We start from the raw sequence: 23,123 nt of genomic DNA on the forward strand, positions 1-23,123 counted from the left end.
TAATTGCAGCAGAATTAGGTAGCCATTTTGTTTTTTTCTATAAAAGTATCAGGAAGTAATACATAAGGAAAAGAGAGAGAAGGAAAGGATAATAGTAGATTGTGGAGAGGAAAGATAACAGTAGATTGTGGATCCAGTGATGAGACTTAATTGTTGTGATTTTGATTGTCCGTGATCTGTGGCGGTCTCAGTCTTGATCTGTTGGGAATGGGACCCTGCCAAGCAAAAGGTTCCTCGTTATATACATTAAAATTAGCCTGAGCCCCTCCTCAGGGAGGGAGTTCTTTGCTGTAACGCTGAGGCACGTGCAGTCTTCAGATGGAGAGTTTTCAAAAGAGTTGGGGGGTCGCTTTGTAGTCCTTGTTGGTTTCAGTCCCCCTCTACTGGTCTTGCCTGTTCCTTGACCCCACTTCTGTACTTTCATTGTATATTGTGTGGTCACCATGGACCTGAGCAGGAAAATTGGCTCCAGTCAGGTGCTGCCCTACCTTTGCATGGTCCCCCTTTCCAGGCACATCCTGTTCTAACTTGCTCACTTGAATGGTCATCAGTGTTTGAGGCACAGCAATGCATTAACTCCTTACTGTCCAGGCTTCTGCAAGCAAAAAAAACCCTTAAAATTGTTGAAACAATAATGTTCAGAAAATTATAAAATAAAATACTATAGATTTACATTACTGCTTTAGTTATTTTGGCTGATTAGAGCATCAAACTTTGCCCACTGCAAAGATGGCAATAGAAGAGGAAGATGAGATGTTGATAAATAGATGGTTCTTGGCCTGTTTTATGTTCTGCTACATATGTAAGGTTTACAATGGAGCTTTATCTGAAATAGTACAGAACTGTTCACAGCAAAGTTGAGAATAAAGCTCTTTACACCTGGCATCTGCTTTTCTGTACTGTTGTCACAACCAACTCCAATTTTGTTGTGTAAATGAATATTTTTCTGTGCTCAACAACTTAGTGTGAAAAAACACAGTGGAAAGTACCAGTGTAGTTATTGTTGAGAACTAAAATAATGAAATTACCTTTGTCTGATACTTGGCTGCTACAGCTTCTAAGCTACTGAAAATTGATAAAAATAATATGACTTAAGAAGTGTAGTCTCAAAAATATGAGATTCTGTAGTGTTACATTTCGAGAGTAGCTGTTGGTAATGGATTTTTTTTTTTTTCCCCAAAAGAAAATTACCAAAGTAGTCCTCAACTTTTATGTTGGTAATTCTGTTCTGGTTTACTGCTCCTAGTGTTGGTAAATGGGTTTATTGCATGCAAACATTTGGACTTCATTACAGAGTCATTTGCCCGAGCCAAAACTAAACATTACTTGGATTTGATTTTTTTTTTCATGGTAAGAAGGTTTTCACTGGCATTTTCTTCCTTTGAACTAAAATTAGGAAAGAAACCAATTTCCCAAGGAATGAAATTGCTGTTGTAAAGGATTAATGCATAAGAATGTATAATACTCTTGGATATATGTGCACATGCTTAATTGTCTAGAAGGAGATACTTCATAAAATGATTGCTGTACTTTGTATTTTACCTGTAGTTTCACAATACATATATTGTTAGATTTTCATGAAATTGTTGTCTTTGGAATGATTACTTGACTTTTTTTCCCCCCTAATTTTATCAAGTGTTCTGTGGTAAAAGAAAACATGAAATTATTCACTGGCACGTTTCTCACACGATATCAGTTCTCATTTTCTTGCATATTTTCTGGCTTGCAAAAAGATTTTTGAGATAGTATTGGCAGGCAAAAAAGTAATAACTATAAACAACCATCTGAGCTACCTAGACCTGCATTCCTGTCTTTAATCAGAATATTGAGTAGTAGCCCACATTGCAAAATGTCATTGTGTAACCATTATGAGATACTTATCATATTTAGGTTCATTACAATGCCCTTACTATGAAGGAAATTAAGGGAAAGTGCATTGTTTTGATAGCTTAGCCTTATATCATTCTTGATATTTTGCCCTCATAAAACATGGAAGGAAACTGCATTTGCACATGGAGGGCATTCACGTGTTTAAAATGCATCATTTAGTGACCAGTATGTGGAAACAACTTACTCTCTTTCCATTTCTAAGTTGAAAATACTGATCTTGAAGTATTTCTGTATGCCTTCTGCTACTGATTTTTCTAGAAATATTGTAATATTAATGATATTGTGTATTAAAGGGGAAATTTGAGAAACAGCTATTAAACTGAAAATGAGTTGGCTCGTTAAATTACTTGCAATAGTTTTTAGTATATAACCAAGTTTGCGTGCAGGAACAGGGTTTAATGTTCACAAATGTACACATTGTGTGATATGTTGGAGGCAGTGGAAATACTCTTTTCTGTTTTAAAGCTTTTGCTTATGTAGTGATTCCCCTGTTAAAGATGGACACTTGAATAGAATCTGAAATATCTCTAGGAATTTTGGAGATCTGTAAGATGTTGTACAACAGCACATCTTTTGCTGTAAGTGAACAGGAGTACCTTCTCCAAATCTGACCATTCAGTACAACAGTGTGACTCCCCTTGATTGCTTTTATTTTGATGTTTCAAATGTATTTGCCAGAAATGGCCAAATCTGAGATGGACTGGGATGAGTGATGTGTTCAGATATGAAGAATTGGATACTGTGTATTTCTGTGTGCATTGAGGTGGATGAGACTTTGCTTGCTCTTCAAAAAAATTCTTCCCATTTTTATACTAAGTGCTTGCTGATAACAAATTGCAAGTAGTTAGAAGTTTAGTGGCATTTTATTTGACATTGTGAGAGACTGTATCCTTGCTTGTGCGTGGCAATCTGAACATTCAGTTAAAACCTGCCACAGCACTAATAAGGAGAGAAACATTAGAGTTTTCTGAGTTCTCATCTATCTTAATACCCTGTAATCCTATAAAAAAGTTGTTTTCCTTTAGAACAATTTATTATCGACAGTTGTTTGTTCATGCAACAAAGCCCCAAATAGTGCTTCAGGATGTCCTTTAATGGAATTGTTTTTATGGTCAAAAAGACATATCCCTTGGAGCTGTACTGAGCTTGACTAGTTATCTGAACTGATTTTTAGAAGAGATGTGACTAAATTATATTTATAGTTTTTTGCAGACGGATTGTTTAATGCTATTTTCATCGGTATAATCTGGGATGGTTAATCAACTGTTCTTCTTAGTCTTGTTATAAAAAACCGAAAACAACCTCAGAATAACTTAAAATATTTCTCAATTTCTGAAAATCAAAAGCTACTAAACATAGAATCATAGAATGGTTTGGGCTGGAAGGGACCTTAAAGACCATCTAGTTCCAACCTTCCTGCCACAGGAAGGGACACCTTCCACTAGACCAGGTTGCTCCAAACACCATCCAACCTGACCTTGAGCATCCAGGGATGGGGCATCCACAGCTTCTCTGGCCAGTGTATTCCAGTGCCTCACCACCCTCACAGTCAAGAGTTTCTTCCTAATATCTAATCTTAAATATCTTCTCCTTCAGTTTAAAACCATCCCCTCATTCTATCACTACATACCCCTGATATGCAGTCAGGCTTTAAGGTTGTATGTTATGCAGTCAGGAGTTCCTTCATAAAATTTGTTTTCTATATACACATGGAGTAATTTAACATGTGCAGTTGTATGCCAAAAACCTTTCCATGATCTTAAGGAAAAATGAATTGTGAGTGTGAAAGCCAAACTCGTGACTCCTGGTACTGATATTTTCCTGTGTCAGTGTCCCTCCCCAGCACATGTGCATTCTTCCACAACTTATCTCACTCTTAAAAGACTTCCCAAACCTGTGTAGAATTTTAATTCTTTTCTTGGATTTATTGCAGAAAGTAGTGGGTATTTTAATGGTCTGATGTTAATGCTAGACCAAGTTTATTATGAAAATTCACATAATAGTGTTATGGAGGGAGCAGGAGCATTTAATTGTGTCTTCATTTAAAATTGTAGCTCAGTTTAAACATTTGCAGCATGAGGAAAAAACCCTGGTTATTTTAAATCTCTGAAATACGTTTTGAATTGAGCCACAGTGCTTTTGTCCCTTAGTGACTCCATACATGATCCGCACAAGTGTTTGCAAAGACAATAATATGGCAAAGGGAAATGGATGCTAATAAATCAACTGTCACTGTCAGCTCACTGTTTAATGTTCTCTAGAATACATAAGATTTATCACTGAGGAATTGTAGAATAATGGTAGTGTATGGAAACAAAGTCCACCAGGGAGATGTACTACATCATTTGGATTTAGCGCTGCCATCTGCTTAATAGCATTGAGATGACTACAGAGGTACTTATGATCAACCATTCATAGCAGTGACAGATGCTGTAGAGAGTTAACATACCAGGGAATGAGGTTTGTTACTGAAATTCAGATTATGTGACAAGGTTGCTGAGAAAGGGGGCTGGGTTTGTTACCTCTCCAACAGCATTAGAGGTTTACTGTGTGCTTTTAGGTTTACTATTGAGAGAGAATGGCTAACACAGTTACTCTAGTGCAAAAAGAAGTATGGGAAAACCCCATCTGCCTGGTTCATGCACTCAGAAGTTTCAAAGAACTTCCTTAGGCTTGTGTGCTAACATTTAAAACACAATACTTTTCCTAGGTAAAAAAAAATAGCTTTTGACTAGCTTAATTTTTTTTTAATTTGCAACAGAGATCAGCAGCCTCAACTACAAGAGGAACAGTTTGTTTAACTGTATGCCTGTGTCTACTGAGGAACAAGAATGGGTCATTCATGTAGTAATGCCATTTTGTGTTTAATTATAATTTATAATTTTAAAACTGTTTCAGATCTTCAGTCAGGGTGATCTCACCTTCACTCTGTTGCAGAATTTAATCTAAACAGGGTTATAAAATGGGAAATATTAGGACTTGGGGAAATGACTGGCTTTGTTTACAGTTTTCTGCAATGCTTTTGGGTTTCCACATTTATCTATTAGTGCTATAGATTTCTCTTGGCAACAAACATTGTGCCACTGGCTTAAATAGTGTTTCTCAGTTGCTCTTTGTGTATATCTAACAACAATTGCTATCACTTCAAATGAAACCAAAATGTGATAAATTCAAATCAGTGCAAGTTGCCTGTGAGCCTTGGAGCCACCCAGTTAACCTAATCTTAGCTGAGGGAATTGGCAAATTCTCTTTAGTGTACCTATGTTTATTCAGTGCCTCTAAATCATCCTGTGTTTATTGTTAATGTGTTGGGAAATGAGAAATACATGCTGCAACTTTATGTTAAATCATTTACTTCAATGCATAAAAAGATAACTGCCCATATGGTAATTCCTAGGCGTGTTAAAAACATGGTATTCTGAATCATATAACTGTTCAGGTTGGAAAAGATCTCTAAGATCAAATCCAACTGCTAATTCAGCACCACCAGGTTCACCACTAAACCATGTCCCTCAGTGCCACATCCACACAGTTTTTTTGAAGACTTTCAGGATGGTGGTTCCTGGGCAGCCTGTTCCAGTACCTGACCACCCTTTCAGTGAAGAAATTTTTTCCCAACATCCCCTATTTCTCACATGGGAGAAGAGACCAACACCCACCTTGCCACACCCTCCTTTCAGGTATTTGTAAGGAGCGATAAGGCCCCCCCAGAGCCTCCTTTTCTCCAGGCTGAGCCCCCCCAGCCCCAACTCCCTCAGAGGTGAGACCATGTTCTTTACTGTTCATTTCAACAGTGGCTGATTCAAGATAGAAAATTTCTTCATCAGGGAGACTGTGTACAAAGACCTGGTGGTTTGAAAGGTTTGAGGAATTTTGTGTTTGTTAGCTTGTGGTAGTTACTTAGGAACTAAGTAATCGGATTTTGGGTTGAAAAGGACTTAAACTCACCTTGAAATCTGGCAGTGGCCATTGTTCATTTGATGCCTGAAGAATACAACTAAATTGGTTTGCCAAATCCTTCAAATCTCTCTAAGTACCTGATTTTATGTCATTCCAGAGGCGCTTTAGTTACAAGAGAAGCTGATTCCTAGTATGTGGTTCTTGGCAATACCCTCATTTTCCACTAAGCTCAAATTTTCAGGTGGTTTTTGGAACTCTGCTTAGTAGTCATACAAAAGACAATGGCATTCCTGTTTAAAAGAAGGATTTTCATAAAAAGCTGAGCGTATGGATTTGAAACTGGCTTATGGAGATGTTGCTATTGGTATTTGAAAGTTAATTGCTAACAGTTTGTTTGTGATGCTCAGTGTTTTAAATTTACATTGTTGAGGTTGTCAGCAATCATGCATTTCCAGGATGTATAAATATGCATTACATGCAAAACGGTGTCTGTTACTGTAGTTTTTCAAGATGTAGTTCTCTCCATTTTAATGCTTGTAGGTGTTTGTATTTCATTCTCTGACTTATAAATCAAATCAATCCACAGGAGTTTGATTTCTGGGGGTAGTGCAAATCCGCTGGCATTTTGTATTGCTGTTGCTTGTGAACACCTGGTATGTATGACTTTATTGGAGGGTATAATTCTGTAAAATAAAGTCTCAAAAGCATTAGCATAAACAAGCTAATGTAGCTTTTAACTGAAAACCCCTGCCATGTGGTTTCTTGCTCAATTTTTGTGCTCACATTATTGGAGGAGATTATTTTCTGCAGTTTCTCAAATCTCATTTTTAGGTTTAGATACGTGTTTTCTTTTTCAATTACCTGTTAAAATGTGGCAAGGTAAAATATTCAGAAGTGCCTCTAGCACAGATAGTTTTAATTTTGGGTCTAGCATACATTTGAATTTTTTAAAACTGGTTTACAGAAATCTGGCCTGAAATGTCAGTAAACAGAAATAAGACTAAGGCAATTAGAGTGTAATTATGGGAAAAAAACTTGGGCAACTTAGCACAAGCATATCTCGTGGTGCACTCACTGCAAAATATTTTTAGAATCTTCATCATATTGATGTTAGTAGATTGCTGCACTATTTAAGAAATTGATTACTTTTCATTTATACTAATTAGACTTGTTTTTAGATACAAAAAATTATTTTGGTTCGCTTCATGACTTTGATATTAAACTTAATTATGACAGTGCCTCAATGTTTAGAATACAAATAAAAATGCATTTAAAAATAAATGGAGATCTGTTGGAAAAAAGTAACAGAGGTGTGTTAGTAGTATAAAAATTAGTAACATGAAATTATAAATATTTGAGGAATCCAAATAATTATTTCATAAAAATAGTGTTTATTTTGCACAATTGGTTTAATTTTACTTAGATGATTGTACAGCATCTTAAACTGGGTGGTTGAATTACCACAGTGTATTTAAAGAGGATTAGTATTTGGTAGTATTTTGGATTTTTTTTTTTCTTGACTGATTACACAAGGGTAGGTAAAAAAAGGATCTCCTAGCAAGTACTAAATAGGAGGAAAAATTCATTAAAAGTGAATATTTTTTTTTAAATATTGAAATGCTATTTTACAGTTACTAATGGTAACTTGTGGAATTAATCATAGTTTAGAAATAATTATATGAGGGTTTCAAACTAATTGCAGTATGTTTAAAAGATACTTCAAGGTTGGATGATGAGGGTAACAGTGGAAGGAGAATATCCAGATGCTTGGCCTCAGCAGATGCTGTATGTATGGGCTTTGGGACAAAACATGGATAGTCAGGCTTCCAAATTAAAGTTATCAATTTAGAAATAACTTCTAAAATGTCTTGCATAATAATTAACTTTCTACCAGTTTGACTGAGATACCAAGATAGGGAAGAGACTACACAGACTCTCCAAACTAGAGAAAGGACATCATAAATTCACACTTGCCAGTAGATAGTGGAGAGTATATATAGGGAAGGCTTATTTTCCCTGGTGTGGAGTAGAGAAGGAACTTCACTGGAAACTCACACTTTGAAGCTAGTGTCTGTTAGTTGAATGAAAATCAGGCTGCATCAGTTCAGAACAGATTTTTTGTCAGACAACATGTTTTTGTAGATGAAGATTTGACACTCTTGCTGGTTGACAGTCAATATAGTGTGTCTGCTCACTGGCAGTAACTGAAAGTTGCAGTTTTCTCTCTGATTACTCTGTTGTATTCAGTTTTCTTTCAAGGGAAGAAAAGTCTTGCTTTCTATTGGTAAGGAAATACCTATTTAATTGGGCAACTTTAGAAATGGGAGATGGATGCAGGGACACTTTATAATGGTCTTAATTGTTTGTCCTTGTGTTTTATTTCAGTAGAAATACTGAGAGTTGTAAATTGTACTTTTAAGCAGAATTTTTATGTAATTCAGATGACAATGAAAAGCAGGATATTAGTAACCTCAGAAGTCAGTAACCATCATAACCAGGTTCATCTTGGTGTAATTGCGTTATGAGAGCTGTGCATAAAGCACCTGAAATGCACGTATTGATAGAAGTAGTGGAACTCACATGAGTTCCAGGAAACATTTGCAATTAAATGGATTGAATTGTCCTGAAGAGGAAGAGATCTGCCTTCCTGTACTTGGAGAGGCAAGGTTTGTTCCCTGCTGTGTAAGGGAAGCAGTGGCAAGATCTTGAACATGGCAGTGCATTGCTGTTAAGATCTGTCAGATGCTTATGATTATGCAGCCCTGAAAACAATTGAATCCAGTCTTTCTTTAATCAAATGTATTCCTTGATGGTGCTTTTATTATTTTTTAATTATAATCATACAAATTGATGATGGAATGTTAGCTTTTCTCTCAAATATTCTTCAATTCCAACTGATGAGTAAGGCCCCAGATTTATAGAAAGCTGTTGAGAGTTGTACTGTTCGTTCAGTAAATTAAAAAGATACCTTTTGATGTGCATCCTCTTGAGCAGTATTTTTAATAGTGGTGACATAACATCTGTGCAGTTTTTGGGGATGACTGTGTATTAGAGGCAGTGTGGTCTTGTACTCCAGTCTGTGACAAGTAATCTGATTTTGGATCTCTAAAAACATTTATGCAAGACTTGAGGGATAACCAAGAATTAGATGGAATAACACCCACAATTCTTTCCAGTATTGCGATGAATAGTTTAAAGATTCTTTGACTGATACCTCTCAGATCTTCACTGTTCTCTGCTGCTTCCACTGTCCTAAATAGTCTTGTCTGTTGAGAAAGGGAAGAAAACACATCTTTTCCTGATGTTAACATTGATGTTGGTTCATGTCTTTATTCTCCGTTTAGGAGTTGGAACATGTTTGGTACACACCTGGATAGTTTAAGACTTCCAGTTTAGTTTTGTCTGACACCAGTTCACTGCTTTGCAAACCAGACAGACATGGTGTAGAATGGCTGGGACTTGGTTCTAATTCACAGGCCAAACCAAAATGCTGGCTCTATGCAACCTGAATTTTTAGTTTTTCTGCCGATGCTTTCTTATTTATGTAGAGAATATTTGACATTAACATGTTTAGCATTTCTCATATTCTGGAATATATTGTTGCTTCATTCTATTCAGAGTTTCAAGGTAAAGCTGTAGCTCCTGCTGCTGTTCTTAAGAAACCTTATTTGTGCCATATGTGTCACTTACTACTTCTACTTGCCATTTTCCTTTCCTCTTTGGAGAGAGGGACATGAGAATGTAGTGGGGATGAGGTGGGAAGACTAATTGAGTTCAGACAGTGACAAGTGGACACTTCAGATGGTGAAACTGCTTTAGGTAACTGTGTAGAGTTTACTGGAAATATGTAGATAGACATAGTTCTGTGCCTGGCAGATAGCACCAGAATGCAGACGCCTCTGAGGGCATTTCACTGATCAGAAGTCAAATTTCTCACAATTTCTATCATAAAAAGTAATTTCTAAATAGTGATAGCTGAGGGAATCCTTGAGAGGGCACTCTGGTCATCTTTTATGATTAAAGGTAATAGATTTGCTGTTTGTATTACCTGTATGAGAGTACAAAGAGATACAATTTAAGGAAGATTGCATATTTTTTCTGTATTTTAAAAAGCTCTCACATACAGGTCTCAGTTGCTTTCTGAGATGATTATCTGTTATACAGACTGAGATGCAGGGATGAGAGTATGTACCAAAGAAACTTCTAAGAAGTAGCAGAACTGGGCATTAAATAAAAATGTATATACAAAATGCAAGAAAAGATATGGATCTCCTCTTGACATCCTAGATTTCTACTGTCCTGTAAACTGAGTTACAGAACATGGTGTTCTAGTGAATCCACAGAAGCATTGAGAGCAGATGCTCAGTGTTCAAGACAGTTATGGAGTTGGGAGCTTCACTGCAGTTATTTTTGCCTGGACACACTTCCTGTTTACTGTTGACAGAATGCTTTTTGTTATCAGGAGCAGCTGAGCATGATGATCTGATAGGAATGACAGAAAGAGGCTTGTCTTTGTGGAGGAATTCTCTTCAGATGTGATCATATCGGTCAGGGTATATCATATCGGTCAGGGTCTATCATATAAGAACTATTGTTAGAGAGATCCTCATTTGTTCTTTCTACTTTGCTGCTGTTCTGTGCAACGCTGTGTAGAAGGACAAATCTGATCTTGGGGAGCTGCTCATGGCACAAAAGAAAACCTTAGTGTTTGTAAGGATTTTATTGCCACTTTCTGAAACTGCCCTGGCTTATACCTGAAGGGATCAGTCCCAAAATTACTTGATCCTAGGAATAAATCCTTTGTGCAAAGGAATAAACAAATTTTGGTCATTTTTTCCCTAATGAGCATTACATGAAGTCGAACTGGTTGCTAAAGCTGTTTTTTTTATCACTGAAGTCGGAGAAGGTTTCTGATCACTCAATGTTTAAACCTGAGAGCCAGGCTTGTCAGTGCTTAAGTCTGGGATTTTCCAGTAAGCTAAAAGCTTTCAATCAGAGACCTTTTAATCTCCCCTTAGCAACCAGGCTCCATGCCACACTGCTTCTGTTTCAAACACAGAAATGGCATAATGACCACTCTATATTTGTTACAGACATCTTTTAAAGAGCTGTGGCAATCACATGAATTAATCACAATATGTTTTTACTTCCTTTGTGCGTTTTTGGAAGTACACTTGCACTGTGTGGTTGACCTGCCTGTTTTGGGTTTATCCCAAAAATAGCCTAGTGACCTCTTCAGATATGGAATCATAGAATCATTAAGGTTGGAGAAGACCTCTGAGACAAGTCCAACATTTGACTGAACAGCAGGATGTCAACTAAACCATAGCACTAAGTGTCACATCCAGACGTTTCTTGAACACTTCCAGGGGTGGTGACTCCGCCCCCTTCCTGGCAGCCCACTCTGATACCTCACCACCCTTTCAGTGAAGAAATTCTTCCTGATGTCTGACCTGAATCATCCTGGCACAGCTTGAGACCATTTCCTCTCATCCTGTCAGTTGTTACCTGAGAGAGGAGACTGACACCCACCTCACTACATGCAACCTCTGTTCACGTGGTTGTAGGGAGCAGTAAGTTCCCCTCTGAGCCTCCTTTTCTCCAGACTAAACACCTCCAGCTCTCTCAGCCACTCCTCATGATTTACGCTCCAGACCCTCCTCCAACTCTATTGCCCTTCTCTGGATTCACTCTAGCACCTCAATATCTGTCTTGTATTGAGGGACCCATGAGAGTTAGGCTGAAACTACCATTCTGTTGATATCTGTCCCAAGAGAATATTCTCTACAAAGAATAAGCTAATCGTTTATATAGTATAAAAGGTAGAAGTTCCTTGAGGCTTAACCATCATGTCAAGAGCAGTTACTCCTATTTGTTTTTTTTTTTTTTTTCATAAATATTTGTGCTATTATGGTTCACCAAGATATTTTCAGAAAAAAATGAGCTTTGCAGAAAAGCCTGAGAAATTCAGGTCATATTCTGCAGGACCTTTGAAGGCTTATGTTGAATACTTCTAAATTGAACTATTTCAAGGCACTTCTCCAGCCCAGTGATTCTAGAAAAATGGCAGAAAGCTTCCCAGTCCTCTGTTTCACTGGGTAAAGCCCTTGGGAAGCATTTCTACTTCACCAGTGATGCAGGGCTAAAATCTGAACTTGCTCCTCTCTGTCTCAGGCTGTTTCTCTAACAGAGAAAGCAGGTACTTCCCCCTGGCCATACTTAACTACTGAAACATCTCTTCATACTTTCTCCAAGCATTGTAGGATTACTGCCCAGCCCTCAGCAATTAGAAACAACATACTTAAGTTTATTGTTACTTGCTAATCCTTCCATAGCATTAAGTAGTTCTGAGTTTTTATGGTGATGGGGAAAATCAAAGCATTTTTTCTTTGCCACCTCTGTCTTCTCTCTTGACAGTCCAAAGCCATTGTGCTGGAATGAGAATACAAAAGAAGTTAAATATGAGGGGTTATAAGCAAAAGCTCTTTATGTACAAAAGATCTGAGTCACAGCTGATATTCCAGTGTTGGTTGCACTTCTGCTTTTTTCCTTCATGGTTACAAAGATGCCTGAAAACTCAGCTGGCTATGCCATGTAATCCAATTATTCATCTAAAAGAGTAGATGCTTAGAGAAGTAAGGAAAAGTTAAGAAAATGGCCTCAAAGAGACATTTCACATCTGAAAACAAAACCTTCAAGCACAAATGTTCCATGTTTAGTCTTACTGGCTTAAAAAGGAAAGGATCCATGTAATTTTTTTCCTTTTTCTGAAAGGAGGGTGTCACACAAGGTTAAAGAAAATATACTGGTTTTGTGAATTTGTTCTCCTTTCTGTGAGACAAAATGAAAGGAAGAGGAGCAACCTGAGCTGCCTGATCTAGTCTTCTTATCTGTGACAGGGAGTTGGAATTAGGTGAACTTTAAGGTCCCTTCCAACCCAAGCCTTCCTATGATTCTATGAAAAGGGCTTTCCTCGCAGAATTTCAAGGGAAATAGTTTAAATTATCTTCAGTCAGAATGCTAAGATGTCAAAGAACATATATAAAAAGGATATAAAAAAAGAATCTAAATGTCAAGGATGCTTTTAAAACAAAAGTTTGTAACATATCTACTGTCCACAGGAAGAATTGTTTAATATAGCTACTTAAATCCTCACAGCAGAATTGACCTCAACTATCTCAGTTATCTCAGTTAATGAGTTAAAATTTACAATTTAGAAGTTTGGTATTGCAGGTTGCTTTGACTGGGTTTCCTTTCAACAGGTGATTTGCTTTAAAAAAGAAAAATATATAAACTGTAACTTCATATACAGCACTAAAAAAAAACCAAACCCACCCCCAGTTACCTTTGGTCTTGGTTGTGAACTCCATGGGCTATTCAGACTCTTGCAGATTAAACAAAAAATGCTCTTTTAATTTTTTTTTTTTTTTTGCACATAGAATTTCTTGCAACATCTGTATGTACCCTTTTCTTCGGGTCTTAGTCTTTAAGTTGTCTCATGTGAAGCTTTGGGTTTGTTTAACATGCAGTTGAATGGAGGGAGTTGTCATTGCTCATAGAGCACACATGAAGTAGAGCAGAGAACACTGAATTGCACTGGGCAGCTTTACCTCCCATTATAACTTGTACCTTTTGGACAGGTTATTAATTTTGAGGGGCTTCTCTGTTAATAAAGATGGGTTATGATGTGCTTTCAGTATAAGTAAAAGGTTTCTTCCTTTCTGATGCTTATTTGTTTTGCAGTTTATGTGCGGCAAAGTGAGTCTTTTGTTTAATAGATATATCAGATCTATGAAATGAGACACTGCAAAGTCATTCTGACAGGATTGACAGACACAGGAAGAGGGCTCAGCTGCTGTTGGCTTCTAAACTCAATAACAGCCTTAAAATAAATAATCAAGTACTATGTGGAAAGACAGTGAATGTCACTTTTAAGTTGGTTGTCAGAATAAATACTGTTTGATCACTGGCTGCTGCAGGACCCTTGTTATTCTGGGGTCCTCATCACATGGACTGAGAAACCATAGATAACATTTAGGTTGTATAGGTTTTATGGGTCTCCAGAGTGCATTCTGTTAAAAGTTTTTGTTTAGGAAGTGTTATACCAGCAATAAAAAATACTCACCCAGACTTTTTTTATATATGCATTTGCACACACCACAACTGTATTTTTCCTGTCCTGGTTGCTTTGTGAGATGTAAAACTTTTAAGTTAAAAAAAAAAAAAAAAACAAACCCAAACTAAACCACAAACAACCCAAAACCAACAAATTGTCTTCTGTCAGTTTAGAAGTGATTGTGATGTTTATTTTCTGTAAATGCTTTACCTGCTAATTCACGTTAAGGGTATAAAATTGGGGGGTTTTCTCTCTGGTGTTTACTTTGTTAGCAATCAATCTCTTGTTAGAAACATTTTGTCAATATTAGTAAATACTTGCTAGTGATCATATATTAGTGATTTCCTTCTCACTCAAGAGGTAATGACTTGGTAGCTAAAGTTTATAGAGTATTTTCCAAATACCATCAGCCCTGAGTCTGGCTGTGGTTAGAAAGAAAAGGGAAGAAACAATTAAGGCACTTGCTGTTGATGTCCTGTGAACTGTGTAAAACACTACCCCTAGCCAGACTTACATGAAATATGAAAGCATAATGGAATAGTGCATAATCAGGATTATTCTTCAGTTTCCATTCAGAGATCTTATTAAAAACTTAAATGCCGTTATGAAATGTAAGACTGGTTTACGCCATGGTTATGGTATTCATACATACTTTTGAATCTTAAAAACTCTGTATTTCTGCTTCTAATGTAGTTCCTATTTTCATTTCCTGCCTGAGAGTTAAAATTATAGCATTTATATTTGTGCACATCCGTTGTTTTGAAGACATTGGAACTTGTACAGGTATAGCAGCTATATAACCCTCTAGTCAGCAAGTTTCTTGTCCTTTATTACATTTCTATCAGTGAATTCAAAGATCCAGAGGCAAAATACTAGGCAACAGAAGATAATGAAGAGGAGTTTATATGACAAATTGGTTCAGTACCTACACCTCTGATTCTTTCACTGATGCTTATAAGGTCTTTAGCCTTCCATACTATAGGTATAATTTTAAATACAAAATTCCCACATCCACATTTACAATGTGAATGAGGAACTCAGTGATGAAAAAAATCCTAAATGAAAGTCAATATGGTTGTAAGTAATGAACAAGTAGAACCTCAGTTGTCACTGTCACATGGATGCTTGTCTATATCCTTCAAGCTTTCTTCTTTTCAAAGGTGGAATGTGTAATAAGCATTACTGCTCATAACTGGTTTATTTCTTGTTTTTTTCCACTTTCCTCTTCCCCCCACAGTGGAGCAGATTACTATGACTATGGTCACGGCCTGAGTGAAGAAACATATGACTCTTATGGTGAGTGGCTTTATGAGCTGAATGACTACAGTAGTAGACTCTTGAAAAAAATATAATCATAGAACAATTTCCATAAGGAAAGTCTCAGTTCTGCAGTGGATAACAGCTGCTCAGGGATTCCTGTGCTGTCACAGAGCTCCTTGTGTGCTTATTGAGAAAAATACTGAAAGGAGTCTCTGAGGTCTCTTAGATAATGTAGTTGTGTGAAACTAAAATCAAAGAAATAGAAAAAAAATCAAATCTAAATCGTGCTGCAAGCACCCATTTCATGTCACATTTAATGAGATTTAAAGAGAAAAATAGGAGTGTAGGACATTTTTCCAGAACTTTTGGCTACCAAAAGCAAATGCCTCTAGTGTGATGTAGCTGGCATTGAGACTTGGTACAAGGTAAAGATATGCTGAAGCTTCCAGCTGAATCAGGGCCTAATTGAGTGTGTTTTAGTCTTGTATGGTCTTTTTGTATTAGTTCATTTTCATGCATCAGTCTTGGGAAATCAAGCAGGGAGTCATTATGTAAAGGTTAGGGAAGTACTTTGGGTAGCTAATAGTCATGAGGGCAATGGGTTACTGTATATTATATAGAGACAAAACAATGCATAATGAAGCAAAAAACATATGCTGGTGGTAAAGATCACATTTATTTTTAATACAGAAGTGGGGTAGTGACAGGTTTAATTAAAGAAATCTGTTATAAAGAAGCATAAAGCATGTTAAAAGGCACCTTTGCTTAAGAGATAAATGTTAAATCTCTGGCTAGAGATTAGAGAAATATAATCTAGGCTTCTCAAATCTCAAACATTTGAGGGTTGTTAGTAACTAATGCAAAAATTGTGATTCTGGGTAATGAATGCTTCAATGATTTTAGAGCTCTACTAAGTTTTCCGTGGTCTATTTCTCTAACTCCATTTGGGTGCTTCCTGCTGAAAACTAAAATGACCTCAACTAAGTTGTGATAAATGCACCTAATCCAGTAGTTTGCCCAACATTATCTGCTTAAACTAATTATTTTGCTTAAGGAGAAAGTCAGTTTATCAAAAGAAGGTCATTTGGAATTCCTCAGTCCCCCAGCACTTTCAGTTGGTGCTGATAGATATATAGCTTAAATCTTTATTTCAGCATTAAAATAAACTGTTTACCATTATAAGCCTGATATTTCTAAGACTAGTTCATTAATGCAAAATTGATGGGGGTGAAAATGTATGAAACTGCTTAATGTAGATAGACTGATGGGGAAAAATATGGATTGTGGTATTCAAGGTTGAAAATATGGATTTTTCATTGCTTTTGCATTTAAAGTTGGTTTTCTATTTATCAAAGCACAGCCACTCAGAATATTAAGTGATGTATTTACTCAAGTTGAGAGGAAGACTATAAATACCTTGAAGAATGATTATATGGGTTGCAGCCACTGAAGTTTTTGCACATAAACACTTATACATTTTATTTCTTAACTAGCTGATGTTCAAGTATATCCTTTAAATGCAGAGTTACAGACTAATAATCTGTATATAAAGAACATTAGGTACCTCAAACTAAAAGTCCTAAGACTGCATAATGAACAGATGATTGGCTCGTGCTGGCCAGGAGGGAACTCAGATTCCCAGGAGGTACCTGAACTTCGTCCTCTGAGAAACTCAGGTGACAATCCAGGGAATATAGGACGAATATCAATCTTTTTAAGATTTGGAGCCCTAAACAGCACCAAAATGAAAACTGATAAACAGTAAGGTAACTCTTTACCCTACTGATTTGACCAGTTGCTCTAAAAGGAGCCAAATATACCCCTTAAAGCCAAGACAGCTTTTTACATTTGAACAGTGCCTTACAGTGGTGTTTAAGAGCTAGGATATTAATTCTTCCCCTCAGTCAGCTGCCCTTACTATTAGGCTCAGGTTCTTTCTGTTTTTTAATACAAACCTTGCAGTCTGTGCAATGAGGAAGCACAAGAGGTTGATTCTCGTGTGTGTTATTTTGTTATCAGATTCCCGTGGAACTTGCCTGAGGTGCAAGTTTAATTCTTTCAGCCTTACACCAAATTTGAACTTGTTCCTTTTACCTCCTAGGCAAATGTCCTGACCACCTCGGTATGATTTATAACCTGGACTCTGCAGGCAACCACCTACATTATTAAAAAGTAGCTAGGATGAGGCTTCTGTGAGGAGATGATGAAACTTAACCCTCGAAATATGGGATTCTTGTCACCTAATTTCAGATACTTCCTGTTGGAGCAAATTTCCTTAGCATTCAAGGGGTTCTTTGATTTCATTCTTTTTGACTACAAAGCAAAGTGATGCCTCCATTTTAGTCTACCATAGGTTTGGATTCCACCCTTAGTTTCTGAATTGCATTTTAGGGCAGGGCAATTCTAGTAGCTATGGAAACACATACGCTATTTTAAGGTCTATTTGCTTTTAGGGTTGAGGTTTTTTTGTGTCTTTTTTTTTTTTTCTTGCAGGGGTGATATAAACAGTTATACATTTTATTTTTTAACTACCCGACTAGTCTGATTTGTTTACTTGATTAAATGTGCCTACGTACTGTTTCATTATACTATGTGTTTGGTCCTGTGTTTTCCCTCTTGTGAATGCTTGGCACAGTAGGTCTGACTCTCATTTAAGATAATAATTTTGCTACCTTTTTTAGTATTTATTACCATTAAAAGGTGGTAGGATTATAAAGCATTAAATATATAGCACATTTTTTACAAACTTATTTTATAGTCAAAATACTCCTTGTCCTTTTAATTTCTTTTATAATGTGCCTTCCTGTTTCTTGCATTTTAGACAAGATGTGTGTTTACTGTGAAATGGAATATTGGCCTTAGGATGTTAGAAGCCACAGGTGTTTGTAGTGATACTTGAGGCTTGGGTTGCATATTTTGAATTAGCTCTAAACTGGTACTGACGCAAAGAAACTTATTTCTGAGGGCATCTTATTTTCTTATACATAATTCATACTCTCCATTCATTTAATCCCAGTGTAATTATTGATAGGTCTGCTACTGGAGCCAACACTTCTGTGCATTTGCAACAAGCAGGTCCAGCTGAATGCCAGAGCACTAAATATCTTTACCATTAGCTTATCACATTCTCTGCTCTTATGTGCTGAGAAATCATTATGGGGTGGCTGAGAAATCATTATATAGATGTGTTATACCCAGATTTTTTGGTTCAAGTGTTAGACGTCACTTTGTACACTCTGGTTTTGGTAAACAGAACGTGGTTATCTAATTAACAGTTAAGGGAAAAATAAGTACAGCATCTGAGAACACTGGAAGGGGTCTAACCATGTTTTCCTTTCTTGTAGGGCAAGAAGAATGGACCAACTCACGACACAAGGCACCTTCTGCAAGGACAACAAAAGGAGTCTACAGAGACCAGCCATATGCCAGATACTGATTGTACTGTCTGATGTTGTGAAATATCCAATCTCCACCAGTCCTGTATACTGTTCAAAGTAATTTTTTCTATGAACAATCCCTTTTTATTAACTCAAAGTGCATAAAAAATCTGAATGGATGGACTGAACTTTAAAATATTTTGTTGAAAGAACAACCTGGACAGAAAGATATGTAAAACAAGGAACTTTGTTATTTCCAAACTGTATTTGAAAAAATAGGTGATCAAAAAAATAACCTTTGATTAACTAGTGTTAAACAAAAAATAGGTTTACTAAATACGTTAGTCCATTCTTTATAACATAAGCGTAACCTTTTATTTTAAAGGTTTTCAACAATTTAGTTTTTAGTTTTCATTTTCAGCCATTTGCTAGATTTTCTCTTTGCAAACATGCATAAAAAGGAAAGCAAACTACAAATGCGAATAATGTGGTATTTTGTAACTCAAGTCTTGAAATGTTCTGTAGTGTTAAGCAAAGTTTTACCCTTGCTTGATACTAAATAAACTTTTGAAAGAAAAATCAGTGTGTGTGAGATTAATTTTATGCTTTATCTTATAATAAAACTTCATAAATAGTAGTAAACAGGGAGAAATGTTTAACAGTGATCAGCATAAAAGGCTCATATTAAACACTGCGCAACTTCTTTTAAAACAAAATGGTTTAAACCTAAATGTATCTCTCTATATACTCACAGTAGATATAAATGCTGTTTAAAGTATCCAAATGGTATGGATCTGCTTGAGTGCCACATTAAATCAAAATACTTTTGTTAAAAAAATGGTTTAAAATAGCTAATGAATTTTCTGGAAAAGATGTGACTAGTTTTCATCTTGTTGAGCATTTTTTCACTAGTGCAACTTTGGAATTTTTATGAGAATTTTGATACGTTAATGACCACCTCGCTCCGTGCTGGAAGCAATAAACACAAAGCTTTTAAAGACTTTCTGACTTGACTAATTGAGGTCGCTTTCGTCAGAGGCAGAGGATGTGTAACCCTTAAAACGGTCTTCATTTGCCAAGGTAAATAAATCAAATTAGATTTTAATCTCACTTAAGTTATCTCAGTATAACCAATAAAAACAGGGAGGCTACAACTTAGAAAGTTTCCTTTTAGAATGTAGGAAAGGCTTTGAGGACACCTAAATTCTCATTTTAAAACGTTTAATTTGTATCAGTAATCTAAAAAGCCTTAGCTTAGCTAGTTAAATTTGGACAAACTATTCCCTATTAAACAACTGTAAAACCTCATAACCAGTAGTTTGTAATATATTATTTTTCCATAAATTCTAGTAACTTAAACATTACAAATGCTTTTTGTTAAGCATTAAGTTTCTATTAATTATAGTTTGATTTACATTGTTTTCTTTAGTTTTTATTTTAAATTCTTTGAACTTTAGTAAAATTACCTCTTTTTTCCTCTCTTGTCAGGAAACCCACCTCTTTGGACAGCCAAGAGAACAAAAACCCTAATCTTCTGATGCTTTGGTAGGTATCTTTACTCATCTGGGAAATTATTAAATAAATAATGAAGGTCCTTAATTCTTAATTCTGCACAAGACTTTAAGTATCATTGACTCTGTTGAATTCTGGTGGGAAAAGTAATAGTTTTAAGCTACCCTTAATGAGGACATGAGACTGTCACAGTGTGTGGACACTCCTCTGGCTGTGTATTGAAAGGTATACATAGTTATGACAACATTTCAACCAATTAAGTATTTCATTGCACAGAGGAAGCTGAAGAAAATGTATGTAATTTGATGCAAGTACTGTTAAAATGGGAATTTAAAACTCTAATCTGGTCAGCAAACATGCCTAAAACTTGAAAAACACATTTTGTAGACTGATTTTCCAAGTCAAGCATTTCTGCACAAGTTAGCAGACTGATTTTTGGCACAAATTGAAGGAGAACAAATCCATTGAGAAACATTAGCTGAAGAATAGCTGGCTCTACTGTTTAACTGTATTTATGCTCAGGTGGTGTATATTTTAAATAGAAATAGGGGTTTTTTTTTTCTATTTGGAATGGTAATTCTCCCTGCTAATGTCATGATCTCAGTGCCTTTAGTTGACAAGGCTCAGATAAATAGAGCTCTGTACTGTGAAATACTGCATACATTGCACTGCCTCTGTATACCACAGTAAATTTAAGAGGCTGCTGTCACATCCTGAAGGAACCTTTTGTGCATACAAAATGGCTTTAGAACAATTTTGAGTGTTTTAAGGGTTTAAATCAAAGGACTCTTTAAGGATAGGAGAGCTTGGAGAAGATTTCTGCCCTTTGGGGCTCAAGGGGCAAAGATTTAATAACAGCTGCTAGAACTGCTATGGCAAAACTGAATATATAAATATCTTTTAAAAATATTTATAGTAGAATTGGCAAAATCTCTGTTCACATCTTAAATCACGTAGTATGATGAGTTACATAGGAAGCGTTCATCTGCAAATATCAAGTGTTATATTAAACATATACAGTGAAACTTGAAGGGTTGAAACTAAAGTATCTAGTGGCAGGGATGACTAGTAGATAAATAAGTGAATTCAGAAGTGAGTTCACTGTTCTATATTGTCAACCCAACTCTTTTTTTTTTTTTTTTTTTAATGGCATCTTTTCTTGGTTCCTCAAGTAGGGAGGATGAATGTATCAGCAAGCATGTGTGCCACTTCTCTGCTACTCTGCCTTGAAGTCCAGAAACTTTAATTGGTTTAAGTTGCTTTTGGCAGGGGAAAAGTGTGTTTCCCTGATAGCAGAGGCTGTTTGGGTGCATCATTGAATGATTACCATATGGTTTCACAATATAAACTAAGTCTTCCTGCTTCCAAAGCTCCATGTTGATAACTCTTAAAATCTTTCTTTCTCCTAAGAAAATGTGTTTTCATGCCTCTTAAAAAACAAAAGGTATCAATTATCATGTCCTGTAGAGGTGTGCACTCTATAAACTGCATCAGTTCAAACAGTTGATATTAGATACTCTTCAAAAGTATGTATTTGTAGTGCAAAACTTCTCTTGACAGTTCCTAAAATAACATACACTAGCAGTCTGCTATTGCATTTTCCTGTTAGTTTTTGTTTCTATAATCTCTGAAGTGAAATCCATTAGATTTTGAACAGAGAGGAAAAATAATCAGAGAAGGTCTCTAAATTAAAAAAATAAATCAATGTAGGGGGCAGCCTTTCTTCCACTGTAACAAATTAACCTAGAAGTGTGTTTTCATTCTAGTAGAGTTTCGTACTCTGACACTGGTCTGTTATTGTATGTTACCAGTCAAGCAAGTAATGTCAATGGTTATAATTAATAATATCATTAATTTGCCTTTATTGAACCTTTTAATAACATTTGCACTGAATTTCAATGATAGTTTCTGCAGTGGTTTCCATAAATCTACATACGTTAATTATATGCATAATTGCCTGATTCCACTGCTTATAATCTTAACAGTCTTCAGAGAATTCATGGTCACCAGTCTTAGGATATATACAATTAAATTGTATTTTGCTCTCTTTCAGGAACTTCTGCCATGTTAATTATGGACTGCTTAGAGCATTGTACTTATCCGTGTGCCCAGACATCAGCGAGAGGCTACGGAGTGTGAAAATCCTGTTCAGTATTTCTTGTATTAAAGCCTTAAAGTGTATAACAGTATACACTTTTTAAAATAATTGTATATTTAAACTCTTAATTGTATAGTGATGCAACAATGTTTTATTTGGAGCTCAATAAAAAATTTTCATCTAAGTTCCTGTTACAAGCAATAACGCAACCTCCCGTTCCTTCTGCTCCTTTAGTGACTGTTTTTAGCCTTATGCAGCAAGTGTAAGAGAGTGTGTGAAGTCTCATGACTAGAATTTAAATGCTTTTGGAAATAGCTTGTCTAACGTATGAACAACATGGATGAGTTAAAATGAAGATTGGTGGTTTATGCTGAGGCTTTTCCTAATAGCTGATTGTAAACAAGTCTGCTTAAAACAAGACTCTTGGGTAGAAATGATGCTCCAACTTCCATTACCTTCAAAAGCATGAAGGTGTTTAATCCCTGTCAATTATACTATGCTGCTTATTCTCTTTCACTTGGTGTTTGATGCATAGAAATGTTTTCTCTAATACACAGTCACAGGTTTTCTAGTAGTAGAGTCTTGGATGTGGTTTTTACACCTTGATAAATCTTATATCCAACAGTCATGTTTCCTCAGTGCTTTCTGTTTTATATTAATTGTGATTGTGATAATTTGCAACAGAAATAAAACTCTGATAGTTTAGTTTGTGGTCTTTTTCCTAAATACTGCTTGCAAAGCACGTGTGTTCCGTTCCTCTGCTATGGTTCCGTCTGATGCGTTTTTCTTCACTGAATCTCAAATTCATCCTAACAAAAGTATGATTTGGTTCTTTGTTCTGTTTTGAAAATAAACAATATCAGATGATAATTTCACACCAAAATGCCACCTCTTTAGCAGGTTTTCATAACTTCTAATTCCATATACTGACTATTGAAAAATGGGTTTGACATTATGGGGATATGGCTAA

At 36.0% G+C, this 23,123-nt stretch overlaps 1 protein-coding gene across 2 annotated transcripts in view; it reads left to right on the forward strand.

Moving 5' to 3' along the window:
* KHDRBS3 (KH RNA binding domain containing, signal transduction associated 3) overlaps nt 1-22,858 on the forward strand; it is a 99,421-nt gene extending 76,563 nt beyond the window's left edge. The window contains exons 8-11 of one of the 2 annotated variants that reach the window (XM_051778576.1): nt 15,144-15,202; nt 18,511-19,623; nt 20,032-20,088; nt 22,109-22,858. In XM_051778576.1, coding sequence (XP_051634536.1) covers nt 15,144-15,202; nt 18,511-18,602 — 151 coding nt within the window. In that variant the 3' untranslated portion in view covers nt 18,603-19,623; nt 20,032-20,088; nt 22,109-22,858. The remainder of the gene's footprint in view (nt 1-15,143; nt 15,203-18,510; nt 19,624-20,031; nt 20,089-22,108) is intronic. The other variant, XM_051778577.1, reaches the window with a different exon arrangement.
* Nucleotides 22,859-23,123: the final 265 nt, after the last annotated feature.

The sequence above is a fragment of the Manacus candei genome, unplaced genomic scaffold, assembly GCF_025592945.1.
Source record: "Manacus candei isolate 608988 ecotype Guabito, Panama unplaced genomic scaffold, ASM2559294v1 h1tg000013l, whole genome shotgun sequence".
Classification (NCBI taxonomy): Eukaryota; Metazoa; Chordata; class Aves; order Passeriformes; family Pipridae; genus Manacus; species Manacus candei.